At 55.7% G+C, this 13,545-nt stretch overlaps 1 protein-coding gene and 1 long non-coding RNA gene across 5 annotated transcripts in view; one reads left to right on the forward strand and one right to left on the reverse strand.

Moving 5' to 3' along the window:
* The window catches only part of MINDY4 (MINDY lysine 48 deubiquitinase 4), a 118,035-nt gene that overhangs the window by 43,238 nt on the left and 61,252 nt on the right, over nt 1-13,545 (reverse strand). For all 4 annotated transcript variants that reach the window (XR_005021245.1, XR_005021246.1, XM_036863749.1 and 1 more), the window contains 4 exons: nt 12,306-12,412; nt 10,657-10,773; nt 9,338-9,426; nt 85-186 (listed from right to left, as the gene is read on the reverse strand). Coding sequence is in view for 2 of the 4 variants with exons in the window: in XM_036863749.1 (XP_036719644.1) it covers nt 85-186; nt 9,338-9,426; nt 10,657-10,773; nt 12,306-12,412 (415 nt within the window). In the remaining 2 variants the exon portion in view is untranslated. The remainder of the gene's footprint in view (nt 1-84; nt 187-9,337; nt 9,427-10,656; nt 10,774-12,305; nt 12,413-13,545) is intronic.
* LOC118900899 lies at nt 197-7,280 on the forward strand. Its single transcript, XR_005021247.1, has 3 exons — nt 197-740; nt 1,546-2,142; nt 4,814-7,280. It is a non-coding gene; the product is annotated as an uncharacterized LOC118900899 (long non-coding RNA).

The raw sequence follows: 13,545 nt of genomic DNA on the forward strand, positions 1-13,545 counted from the left end.
GGACAGGAAGCGCACAGCCAGCTGGCCTGTAGCTGCGCCCGCCCAAGGTGAAGCGGTCGCAACACAGCCCAGGGAAGCACTTACAGTGTGACCACGGCTCTCTTGTGGCCTCCAGCCCGCCACACAATGTCCGCGATGGCCAGGGCCAGGCAGCGGGTCCTACGAGCGTCTGAAGGCTGCAGCTGCCTGAGGACGAAAAGGGAAGTGTGTTTATGCCTATGGGGACAGACGTCAGAGACAGCGCAGCCCTGTGGCAGATGGCCTGTCCTTTCCTCTGCTGCCCAGCGGAGCCCTGCGGCCCAGGGGTTCAGGCAGAGCCCGGGAGGAGGGCCTCTGCAGATGAAGACCAAGGGAAGAGCTGTGAGGGAGGGGCCCCGGCAGGGCTGGAGGAGGAGCAGGCTGAGGAAATCACCCACGGGAGCTAAGGGGCCTCTGGACACTCGGCAGGGCCCGGAGCGGTGGAAGAAAAGGCTGCGGGTTCTGACAAAGCCCAGGGCACTGAGCCCGCAACTGCTGCCATCCCAGGCAGGGGCACCACCCTGCCCCGCCCAGCCTTGGCCAGTCCTGACACCCAGGCCCCTGGAGACAGCGGCTCACGCAAGCGGGTGTCCCGCGCTCCCCCAGCAGATAGGAGACCAGACCACGAGCGCTGAGGGGAAAGTAGCCTGACTGGCCGGTTACCTGGACATACGGCGTGGGGACGTGGGAAAGGGAGGATTCGGGATGACGGCTGGGCTTTGGTGAGTGCATGGTGGTGCCACCAACTGAAATGGGGAACACAGGGCGGGGACGGGGTGGGGTGGGGAGCTGGAGGTGCACATGGGATGACGGGGGGGCACGGGGGGCAGCTGGAGGTGCACGTGGGACGACGGGGGGTGACGGGGGGCAGTTGGAGGTGCACGTGGGACGCCCAGGTGAAGCCGTCTCTCTAAAGCCCAGGCGAGCGGCTCGGGCTGAGTAGAGGCTTACGAACCAGCAGCATGTGAGGGGTCCTCGGCACCCCGTGTGGCTCAGATTTCCCAGAGAGAGGATGAGGAAGGCAGAGGCGGCGGCCAAGGCTGGAGCCCGGTGGAACTCCAGCGCGTGGGGGAGGCAGGGGAGGCAGGCAGGAAGGGCAGAGCTCGGAGACGGGCCGTTACAGTCTTGGGAGCAAAAGGGCTGGAGAAGGACAGGCAGCCAGTGGTGTCAAAAATGGCAGAGAGACCTCTTACCATAAAAACGGTAATGAAGAGGCCCTTAGTGCATGAAGTCCATGAGAAAGACAGAGCAGCAACGGCCACGTACAGACGCTCTTTCCGTCTCCAGGGCTCCACAGAGCTGTGCTTCTTGCCCACCCCTGGATTCTGGGAAGTTTTCTTAAATTCCTACGAAGGCAGGCTAAGCATCTGAGTGTCTCACTACCTAACAAACAAAAGGGGCTTGACGCCAGGGCTCCCAGCAACGTAGAGGGAACTTCCATGTTTTCAGTCACCAAGTACCCTAAGCTCTAGGCTGAGCTGCTAGGTGGGGAGCGGGTGAAAACTGGTGTTTGTCCTTCCTCTCCAGGGTAGGAGAGGAGAACCCGGAGACCAGGACACAGGTCACCATGGTGGGCAGTACGTGGTCACGGCCCAGTCCCTGGGCCACAGAGCCAGCCGTCTGCACCCAGGCTGTTGTGGTCCAGTGACTTTAAAGTGGGAGGCAACGTGACAGAGGGTCCCTCGGTTTCCCCATCCCTAGACTGGCTGGGGCAGTAGTACCTCCTTCATCGTGTTGGGAGCTTTAAATGAGATGATCTGTGTAAGGTCCATGGCCCAGTGCCTGGCATGTGGAGAATGCTCAAGAAAGGGTACCCATTGCTGTTGTCTTTATGGAAACGTCAAGTGCCCACTTTGGCTGTGGCCAGAGGGTTCACAGGATGGTGAACTCCCTATATCTGATGTGAAAGTGACGACAAGCCGCTGACACCAGGCAATCCTTCTAACTCAATGAGACAAACAAGCGCTCAACCACTTGAGAAATTAAACGCAGACTGCCTGGTACGTCTGCAGCCTCAGGAAGCCTGCCTGCTCCTCTGCAAACAGCTACCACACCACCAGCGAACCGGGCACCTGAGATTCGGGAAGCACTGGCCCTGGGCCACTGTCAACTACGAAAACAAAGGTGAGGAAACATTGCTCTGGGATTCAGGAGAGGCTGGCAAGGACCAAGGAGGGCCTGGAAAGCAGGGCCCACTGGACAAAGGAGAAAGGATCCGGGTGGGGAGGAGAAGGCCAGCAAGGGCAAGGGGCTTCCCCAAGGCCTTGAGCCAGGAATGGAACCCGGGCCCGCCCACCGCACTTCTCCCAGTGCTACTGCTTTCTGGAAAGCTGTGTCTGGAGCTGACACGGGCAGGAGCATGCTGGAGAAGACCCAGGGAAGGATGGAGAGACTAAATGGAAGCCAATGAAAAGAATGAGAACTTTTGTGTAGAAACACGGAAGTTCAGAGGGTCTGTAAGTAGAGCCTGTGAGACCTGGAAGATAGGCCGGGCCCAGGAGCCAGATCTCTTGATAGCGTTGCAGGTGCAGGAAAGATGGGCTCAGAGGCAAAGGAATGCTGGTCCCCAACACCAGGAGCTCCAGATGGCTGGTTCCACCTCGCCACGCTCTCCTCCTTCCCTCACTGCTGTTGCACTTTGTCCAGTTTTTACTAACTGTGTGACCTTGGGTGAATCACTTAGTCTCTGTGCCTCAGTTTCCCCCTTTTAAAAGGGGACAATAATAGTACCTCCTTCATAGGGTGGTTTTAATGATTAGTGAAGTAATACGTGTGAAGTGCTTCTAACAGTGCCTGGCATGCGATAAGTACTTAATATATGTTGGTTTTTAAAATCTTATTTGTGGCTGCAGTGAGAAGCTTTCAGGCAAGCGGTACCTGCTTCAGTAAGTTGGTGTGGAACATAGTGAATGTTTGGAAGGTGACCTGGTAGCTCCGTCTGGAGGTTTTCCAGCATAGACATTCTAGACAGAGGATACAATCCAGGCATAACTTTGCCCCACTCCTGCCCATGTCGAGGGACTTGGCTGGGGAGTGCCCTGGTCACATCTGTGCTGTAAGAGGAGCCTGTGGTGAGGACGTACAGTGAGGACTGGAGGGAGGGCAAGATAGAGCAGCAGAGCTGCTCGGGCACTGGCTGTACAGCTCAGCTGAGGAGCAGGGCACCCCAGTCCTGGGCAGGGGCGGGAAGGGGATGGGCGTGGGTGCTCAGGAGGTGGGAATGCCACGACTGACGGTCACCGGGATGGGGGTGGGGCAGGAAACAAGCTCTGGGGATGACGGAGTCCGCTACCGTGGGTTGTGATTCCAAGGAGATGAATGTCCAAAATGCAGACCCTGGGCCAGATGCCCCCAAGCATCATTCCCGCCCGGCCCTTCTGCCAGGTAACCAGCCACAGGGGATTCAGAGCTGGGGTGCGTGTGGATGACAAGAGGGAGGAGGGAGGCGCTGTAGGGAATCGCCGGCCTCCACGTTCACCGGGGCATTCAGGGTCTGCCTTCACCTCGGTGACCAGGGCGGTTCTGCACCGCCTTCATCAGTCACGCACGCGCTTATCCAACCCCTACCGTGAATCTAGCACCCAGCCGGGCTCTCGCACCAACAGAAGTTTCTTTAAAAGAGTCTAATACCTCACAGAAGAAGTGCGGGATTTGTCTAAGGATGGGCGATGGGCGTCAGTAAGTAATACATCCTGTGTTGGGCTTAATTACCCAAGTCTTTCAGATTAAAAAGATGTTTCTACCATCATTAACTCAAAACAGGCTCTCCAGCCCACCCTGACGTGCCCGCTAGTCTGAGCCTATAGAAGAATCAGAAGAAAGCTGGCGAATGACTGCAGACCTTTCTGCCCCCTTTCAGGGTCAAACGCTGCCAGAGCTGGCCTGGGGACCACCAGACCTGGGTTCCAAGCCTGGCTCCGCTAATGGGTCCAGAGGGGCCTTGGGCCAGTGCCCCTCCTTCTCTGGACCTCGACTTCCCCAGTTGAGAAGGGAAGTAGAGGCGAGAGGACAGCTCCCTTGCCTGTGGCGCTCCCCAAGCCCGCAGGGGAACGAGGCTCACCATCGCTTCCCACGAGCCGAGCCGCTGGCACAGCCCCTCCTCAAGTGGAAAAACACTGAGCCCTGCCGCCCAGCTCTGTCGTCCCCAGTTGAGGAGAGGCCGGCTGCTGGCCTGATGGGATGAGTCTTAATGAAGCCAGACAGTCCTGCAGAAAAAACACCACCTCTGCCAAGAAGCCTTTATTTCAGCATGATTTCCCTGGAGGCCGCAGTCACATCCTCGTGCGGCTTTCACAGAACCGTTTCCCCGCCAGTCGTGGGGGGAGATGGCGAGCAGGGGGCCACGCCCGCCCAGGCCTGCAGACCTGGCCCACCGGCCCTGGTCCCAGAGCTCCCAAAGGGCCCAGCATTCAGCAGCTGCAGGTGCCGCCTCTGTGTGGCATGAGGGCCAACGCAGTGCTCCTAAAGAGAACAGAGGAGCTTGCCTGCTTTTTTCTTCCTTTTTTTTTTTTTTTTTTAAACCAGACCATTTCTGAAATCTTGGAATTTCAGAGTCAAAAGGGAGTACTGAAGGCTCAGCTCAGCACACCAGCCTGTGCAGCGGCATCAATGACCCAAACAATCAATATTAAGATCTTACAAATGAATCAAGGAAACCAGAGGAGCCGGGGCTGCGAGAGGTTCCCGCAGGGATGTCGAATGTCATCCTTTACTCACATGAGGCAGCAGGTCCCCAGGGCTTTGCTGTATTACTCTTCTGTACTCTTCTGATTTTTTTTTTTTTTTCCCAAATTAGGAAAAATGGGGACGTTCTGCCTAGAAGCCCTTCGTAAACTACAGAGCCTACAGAGCTGCAGCTTGGTCACTGAGAGTCCATCTGGGTGTCCAGCCCTCGGGTGTTTCAAGCCCATGACACTCGGCCTCCCGGCACCAGCCCCTCCTGGCCTCTCTGGCTCGCCTGGGGCTCAGAGTCTCTTCTAGGGCACAGTGTGGTGTGACAGACGTGCTTAGCTCTGCCCCGGAGGTCAGGTGTGAACCTGGACAAGCATCTTTCCCTCTCTGGGACTCAGTTTCCCCATATGTACCACAGCAAGTGATCTCAAGGTCCCACCCACTTGCACAGCCCTTGATTTACAAAGGATTTGGTTTGCATTTCCTTACTGAGTCAGACTTGGGCAGGACAGAGATTCACAAATGGAGAAAGTGAGGCCTTGCTGGCCCACAACTGTAATCCAGGTCTCTGGCCGGTCCAGTGCTCTCTTCAGCAACCGCCATCCTGGGACAGGCTAAGGACCACAGAGCTGGGCACTCCCCGCAGCCTCAGCACGGGCACCTATAGGCTGCACCGACACCCACTTGGCAAGGACGACTTCCTGTGGCCTCCGATCTGCAGGGCCTCACCTCAGCAAACGGCGATCCAGACTCCGCTCTCACCTCCCCCCTCGGCTGCCAGCCCCAGGCCCCGGCCGCTCACTCCCCTGGCCTTTGCTTGACCCAAGTCCTAGCCTGAACCCAGGAGGACTCTCTCCTCTCACCCCCAGTTGGCCTCCAGCCCCGAGGCAGGCTCACGCCTCAGCAAAGCTAGGCCCACAGCAGCGGAAGCCAGAGGAGGACACATAGGATGGGGGGTGTGGAGGCAGCTGGTGCTCCCTGCCCACAGCCCATCACCACTGGGACCTCCCCCAGCTGCTCCCCCTCGGAGCCCTGTCTCCCTGAGTCCCCTGAGGCACTTTCAGCGGTCTCGGCTAGATGAGAGCAGCTGGGTCACTGGGCCAAGCTCTCCACCCCTCCCTCTCGGTTGGGTAGGAAGAATGCCCACTATTGGGCCTGCTCGGCCACCAGCACCAGCAGGAAGCCAGACCACTATGCTCAGCCTGCGTGGAGAGCAGCTCTGGGTGCAGGGCCTGGGGCCGCAGGCGTGGAGGTGCAACAGGGGAGGGACTAACGTGGAGCACCCACGGTTGTGGGACTCCAAAGAAAGGTGAGGTCACTCTTCTGCAGCATGAACCCTACCGCGCTTCCCGTGGGCGGGACCCTGCCTGGCCAGCAGGCCGAGCTCTCCTGGCTGCTCGGCACAGGCTTCCTCTGGCCCAGCCAGGCAGCCTTCCCCCAGAGCGGGGCTCCTTCCCACCAGGCACACCCCACACAGAGCTCCCAGCAGCCAGCAGCCCCTTCCAGCCTCCTCCCCTCCTGCCCCACCAGCCCGGCCTCCGAGGGCCTTCAATCTAGGCTGGCCCCAACTCTTCTTCCCACAGCTGGTACAGTTTTCTTTCTACCCAGAGCCCGTCTTGGGCCCCCAGCCCGAATGGCTTTCTGCCTTCCAAGCCCTAGCTCCCCTCTCTGGTGTGGCGAGCAGAACTCTCTCCCGAGGACGTGCCCGGGGATCCAGAGGCTGTCACATCCCCTTAGTGGGGCTGTAGGGCAGGTGACAAGGAGCCAAGCCGGCCTTGTGGCCTGGGCAGAAACGGCCCTTCCGGGAACCAACTTATACACCCCTTCCTGACTGTTGGGAAATGATCTACAACTTCCTCCAAGAAGTCCAAAGTCCAAGTTCAAAAGCAGTTCTGAAGGGATGTGGGGCTGAAATGAATTATCAAACACCTCCCACAAGGGCCAAGGCCAAGGCTTGACCTGAGCAAGCCGCTGGGCCCTGAGGGCCCTCTGGCAGCCTGGCCCGGGTCTCGCCCTGCCGCCTACACTCTGCCCTGGCCACCCCAGGCGACTCTCAGCTCCACTCCCTGCCCTCAGGCCTCTGCACATGTTGTTCTCCTTACTGGAATACTATCCCCTCCCCTCCCAGTCAGTCTGGATAACTCATATGTTTGTCCATGCGTTCATTCAACAAAAGTTCCAAGGGCCTCTTCTGTGCACTAGGCCTGGGGCTGGATGCCAGGGACAGCTACGGCCCAGGCAGCTTAGGAAGGCCCCTGTTCTCAGGCGGCTTGTGTTCTGGGGCACAGACAATGGACAGGTAATGACTTGGATAAAAAGGGCATCCAATGGTGGGGCCCTTGCAGGCAGCATCTGGGGAGGTCGGGGAAGGCGGCCCTGAGGCCATGGCCTCTGCGCGTGAGGAGCCAGGGAAGGAGGCTGAGGGATTTGCTGGGAAAGGAGAAATCGAGGGAGGAACAAGCCTGTGCCAGGGTGTGTGTGAAGCCAGTCACGAGCCCCGATCATCCTCTGGATCTCAGTAAGATTAAAACGTCACTCCTGGGCTTCCCTGGTGGCGCAGTGGTTGAGAGTCTGCCTGCCAGTGCAGGGGACTCGGGTTCGAGCCCTGGTCTGGGAAGATCCCACATGCCGTGGAGCAGCTAGGCCCGTGAGGCACAACTACTGAGCCTGCACGTCTGGAGCCTGTGCTCCGCAACAAGAGAGCCCGCGATAGTGAGAGGCCCGCGCACCGCGATGAAGAGCGGCCCCCGCTTGCCGCAACTGGAGAAAGCCCTCGCACAGAAACTAAGACCCAACACATCCAAAAATAAATAAATAAATAAAATTAAAAAAAAAAAAAAAAAAAAAAGTCACTCTTCCAGCAAGCCTGCCTGACCCTCTTCACGTCCGGGTGGGCCCTGAGCTCCCTGCACGTCCCCCTGGGACCTCCTGTTCATCTGGCTCTCGTGTTCAGTCGTAGGTGCCATGAGGGCAAGGCCACAGCTGCCTTGTTGAGGCCCGCACGCCCTCCAAGTGCCTATTAAGTCCTCCCTGTGCGCCTCTCTGCGGCGCAAGGAGGGAAGGTAGGAGTGGAGGTGTATATGTGCTCAGAGAGGGTCCCTGCGCCCTTAGAGGGCAGGCAGCCAGAGGTCCCTCGCTTAGCCAGTCCCAGCCAGCCAGCCAGCCAGGAGCGTCCCTGACCATCGGACACTCACTGTGCAGGCCGCACTTTGCTGGACTGGACTCCAGAGCAGGCACTGGGGAGAAGAACAGGACAAGGTCAGCCCTTGCTGTGCAAATGTTGTGTCGCTGGGCTTCCGGCTGTAGTTATGCTATGCTTACGGTTAGCACCTTTCAGCTTGAAACCAAGCACCTTGTTTGTTACTTTGTAAAGTAATTAGACAAATCATATTATCGGACAAATTCTAAAATGCCAAGCATGAAAAGCCACCTTCACTCGGATCCTGTCTAAGGCCACATCCTCTAAGCTGGTAAAGTGTGTTTCGTTTGTACAAGCTTGGCTGGATGTCTGGGGAACTAGTGTCTTTCCCAGGAATTTGAACGTGAATAAATGGTGGGTGGGCCTTGTTGTCTTTAAAAAAAAAAAAAAGGCAAGTCCCTTTAATTAAAGTTCAGGAATTGTCAAAACTAAGCTGTGATTTTCAAATCCGCTTAATCACAACTTTGGAGAAGAGAACGGAGGTATCTACTGGGCAGGAGGATGCTTCCAGGGAGCTGGAAATATTTTCTTTCTTGATCTGGGCGCTGTGTTCATGGGTGTGTGATTTTGCAATAATTCATTAAGCAGAACATACATGAGTTGTGCCCTTTTCTGAGTTGTGTACTCTTCTGTATGTATATTAGAGTTGAACTAAAAAAGAAAAAAAGACAAGTGCCAGAAGTTCTGTAAATCTGAGGGTGACTCGGTACCACTGGGCACACAGTTACTGGTTAAGGTAAGAGGGCTGCCTCCTCAAACCGGCCGAGCTGGCCCCAGCCTTGGGTAGCCCCTCGATAATCCTTCTATCTGAGCACCAACCACAAGGTAGGATTATGGATTTCTCTCCATCCCTCAACCTCACAGAGCACTCTGGAGAACAGAGAATGCGTCTATTCCTCTCTGAATCACTGGTACCCGCACAGAGAGAATGTTCCAGAAATGTCTGTGGAGGGAGTGAGGATGAGAAGGAGGGGCTGTGTGCAAACACTCAGTGTGTGAGGTGGAGAAAGAATGGCCGAGGGGAGGAAGCCGTATCCTGCAGGTCTGGCTGGACCGTGCGGGGATGGCTGTTAGCAGAGGTGGGGGAACGAGGGGAGGGAGGGGAGACCTGGGCTCAGTGGAGGGGTCAGCAGGCTGACCTGGGTGTGGACGGGATTTGGGGGGCTGCTGTGCTCCACTCCTGAGGAGGGGGTGGCCTGAGTTTCAGTGCTGTTCCAACTGCCACTTCCCATGTGGCACAGGACTTAACAAGCCTCCCTGCTCTTAGAAACAAATGGCATGCAGGTCATTTAAACTGGTCAGCACTGGCCCTGTTAGCCAGCCACCGTTTCCCTTTCCAGAAGACGGGAAATATCAGGGAACAAACACACATTTCCTTGCTTATTTTTTCTGGACAGTGAGGAGAAGCCTTGGGAAGAGAAGCTATTGCCGGAATGAGCGCCGACTTACCGAGCACAGTCAGCTCTGCTATCTCCTTCAAACAGGAGTTTCTGTAGGACACAGCCTTGGACAGCTGCCAGAACCCCACAGGGACCACCCTGCAAAGAAGGACGCGCGTCAGTGCCTGTGAGAACTGACCCAGGGCAGGGCCACCTGCTCCTCCAGAACCAGCCTCCTCCAACAGGTTACAGAGCCTCAAACAGGGGTCTCCTGCGTGGCGACTACTTCTGTGAAGTGCTGACCTTGAGTCACAGAGAGGGGGTGACAGAGGGCCAGGTGCCCGTCGCTAGAGGAAGGAGCAAAGTCTGTGGTGTGTGATGGGGGGAAAGTGACTCTCCACAACCCGTCAGGGGCTGTCACCATGGGTGTCCAGGCATCCAGAGACGTGTTTCCGTGTCCACAGGCTGACGGTGTCAATTGTCTACCCAGCCTTCAAGGCCCATCCTAAAGGCCTCCTCCTCCAGGAAGGCTTCCCTGACCATCTCAGCTAGAAGCGAGCCCCTTGGGCAGCCTCCGCTTGTGTAAGCAATCTTGTTCCCCGGCCGGTGGCCTGCCTCAGCACCTAGTAGGTGTGTCTTGGAGGGAGAGGGCTCCTTAAGGAGCTCACCCCTGTAGGCATCAACAAGTACAAGGACTGTCAGAGCAGGGGCCGTGGGTGCCCTCGAACTCGGGGTGCAAGAAGATGTGCTGACTTGGCCAAGTTAGGGGCAGAAGTGGGTGGTCTTGGGGTTCTTCCTCAGGCAGTGTGGGGCAGGGGGAGGCTCCTGAGGCTTGAGAAACGGAACCTGGATAAGCTGCCAGATTTTACAGTATCTTCTGGCCCTGAAAATGTGTATCTTGGCAACTGTGTATAAGCCATGTTCAAATCCTGCCACAATCTACTTACATTTCCCTGTCTTTTATCATATCCTCCCCGCACACTTCTGGTCCTCATGCTTGAGACTTTTGCCCCTTCCTGCAGTCCCTGTATTTTCACACAGCCTCCCTTTGTTCATGTTGCCCCCTGCCTCCAGTGTCCTTTCTCCAGCTCCACCTGCAAAATCATCTCTCAATACTTAGCTTAAGGACCCTCTCTGGTACCCCTGACCGGACACAGGGCCCCCTCCTGCTCCCTCTCCCCTCCAGCATCATGCACCCCTCACGGCAGCGGTCATGTTGCCCTGCTCTGCTCTGCCAGCCACACGTGAAGTTCCTGCCCTGGGTGACAACTCAGCAAATGAGGGGCTGGCGCAGGCAACACCCACAGGATTTACCAAACTGGGGGACGTGTGCCCCTGTCCATGATGGGCCCACAGCAGGGTCCCCGGGGGCACTTAAAAACAACCTGCCTTGTTCTGCACGATGCCATATTTTAATGACGCTGAGTCGTTAAAGGAAAAACTCTGAAGTTTCCACTCTTCATTGAAACAGCAAAAGCTGGAACCAAACAGAATGGTCTTTATGTCCTGTCAAAAGAAGAGAGAATTGTATTGGTTGTTTTAAAAGCAAACAACAGTACACTGCTGGGTGTCTGCATTCCCACAGGAGCTGGTCTTGAATTCTAGCAGGGTAGTCTGTTTTCCAGCAGGGTAGTCTATTTTCTTTTCATTTTGCAAACCCATTCTTCTCATATTTGAGGAAAGAGAAAATGGACCCTCAGGGTCTTACCTCTGGAATATCTGTAAACCTTACCAGGAGAGAGGGGTGGGTAAATTCGTCTGTCAGGGCTTGCTTCCCCTTCTTGCACCAACTACAGTCATCCATGTATTTGGACTGAGTTTCCCAAGAGCCTAGAAACTATAGGACCTTGAGTTTTCTGGCTGAAGCCCATGTCTATTCTCTCAGTCACAGAATGACAGCTCCCAGCTAGGCACAGTATGGTTGCCAGGTCACAGGGTTACGAGCCTGGAAACCTGGGTCCTGCTTGCTGTGGACACCTGCTTGCTGTGTCCTGGGTCCTCCTTTCTCTGTGTGGGCCTCGGTTTTTTCAGCTGCTTTTGGAGATGCTACTACTGGGTGGTCTTTAGAGGCCTCTGAGAAGCCTTCCCAAAACAGCAGTACCCACTGCAGAGAATCAGAGCCCTGTGGCTACAGACAACCAGAGCACTTACTCCCAGGCTTGGGGCCACTTAACTGGGTCTGACCCTCTCCCTGTGGTTTCAAAAGAAGGAAGGGAAAAGGAGAAGGATGGGGAGGGACGAAACCTCTAGAAAAACCTTTGACTTTTCACCTGCGTGCTGAGTAAATACTTGGTAAGTAGGAAGAGAACAGGGTCAGCTGTGTCCCCAGGAGTTTTATTTTTCCCTCCTGGATCCTGGCTGAAAAGCCAGTGGAGGACAGCAGGAGCAACATTCCATCACGCAGGAACCACCGGCCACGGAGAAGGGCGAGGCCCTATGGCAGCAGAGATGGTGAGGAATCCAGGACATCCCTGCAGAGGAGGCTGCTAAGGCCAGGAACCGGCTCCCGAAGTCCTGTGACTCCAGGAGGTCACTGGTGTGAACCCAGGAGGTCACTGGTGGGAACCCAGGAGGTCACTGGTGGGAACCCAGGTGACGCTGAGGAATTGGTAACACTTCCCTGTCCTTCCCTCACTGCAGCCCAGCCTGAGCCCAGCTCAGGGGACCAGTGCAGGAGCACAGTCAAGCTAATGAGGACAATTATCCCGTTCCCATCGCAACCCTGGAGTTACCGGTTGCGGACATGGTGAAGCAGAGCTCTGGACCAAAAGAAAAGCTGGATCCTGGAATGTTTGAATGGGAAGAGGTTGTATCCTCACCTTTTGTCTCAGAGAAGGAGAGGGAGATGCCGGGACTAGGCCCTCGTTTTCCTGACTTTCCCTCCGTTCAGGTTTTCTTCCATATCACACTCAAATTTCCATTTTAACAGTGACTGAGAGGTTATAACGGGATGAATGGAGCCAGAGAGATGAAAATCACCTCATCCACACCAACTCAAATCCAGACACATCACCTCGCACTTTTCAACTGACGCCTACCTTTGCCACTGAGAGGTCGATGGGCTTTGACTCTACTTGCAGCTTGAGCATTGATGGGACGGGAGACAGGATGACTTCTTCCCTTACCAATTCATCCTCCACATCCTCTGAAAGAAAACCGTGGCCACGTGAGCTCCTTGTTATGACTCACAGACAACAGACTAGGAAGCCGTTTAACACCCAGGACACTGATGAGTCTTGAGGTGGTTGGAATGAGAGGAGGGCTCCTCCACCACCCACCCCCCATCCCCGCTGAGGCTCCCAAGCCTTCATCAGAAGGAAAAAGGCAGAGTGAGAGCCCTTGCTCCTTGTCACCCCACGCTGGTCCAAGGATGCTGGCAGATGGGACTTGCCTATCAGTCCACTAGAAAGCTCTGCTTGTGGACATGCAGAAACAAGGGCCTAGGCCTAAGCTGTCGAGTCAGGCCCAGAAAAGCCTGGCTCAGACACAATTCTTACAAAAGGTGGATGTGACCCACAGATCTGTCCCCCTGAGGACAAACATGAAGAGGGCGGAATTAGGAAAGACAATGCCGCCCTTCCTGAGAGAATAATAACAGTTATAATAGATGATCACTATTGTGGCTTTCATTTACTTACCATCTGTGTTTTATCATCTAAGCCCCAGAACAGCTCCACGAGAGAGTAACTATCATCATCCCCATTTAAAGATGAGGAAACTGAGGCTTAGAGAAGTTAAGTAACTGACCAGAAGTCACACAGATGGAAAGTTGCAGAGATAGAATATAAACCCAGGCCAACTCCTAATTGCTCTGCCATCCTGCCGGTCAGACCTCCCTGGACCTCCAGCCAGAAGGGACACTAAGTCACATTCCCAAAGCTGGGGGGACTGAGGCCCAGAGAGGGTCCCAGCGTGGGTGTTGGCAGCACCAGCCTGTGCCTTCCCAGCCGGGTGAGGCTGCCTCTCGCCATTATACGCACTGCCGCAGCATCTACCAGAACCCTCAGATGCAGGACCCAAGTGAAAACAACCCAAGGCAATTATGCTGGCAAAGCTGGGCAGGCCGGTCTCCAGAGAGCCTCTGGAGACTTTTTCCACCACCCTTTCCCCAAGGTTAAATGCTTATTTAAAAAGCACGCCACACTGTATAGAAATCAACATTGCCTGCCATAATTCTGTGCATCTGGGACTATAGAAATGTCACAGTCCCTGCCCCGCATCATCTGAGACGGTGTGCAAAGGCCAACATCCCCAGAACATGTGCCATAAATCTTATTC

Source organism: Balaenoptera musculus, chromosome 9 (assembly GCF_009873245.2).
Source record: "Balaenoptera musculus isolate JJ_BM4_2016_0621 chromosome 9, mBalMus1.pri.v3, whole genome shotgun sequence".
Lineage (NCBI taxonomy): Eukaryota > Metazoa > Chordata > Mammalia > Artiodactyla > Balaenopteridae > Balaenoptera > Balaenoptera musculus.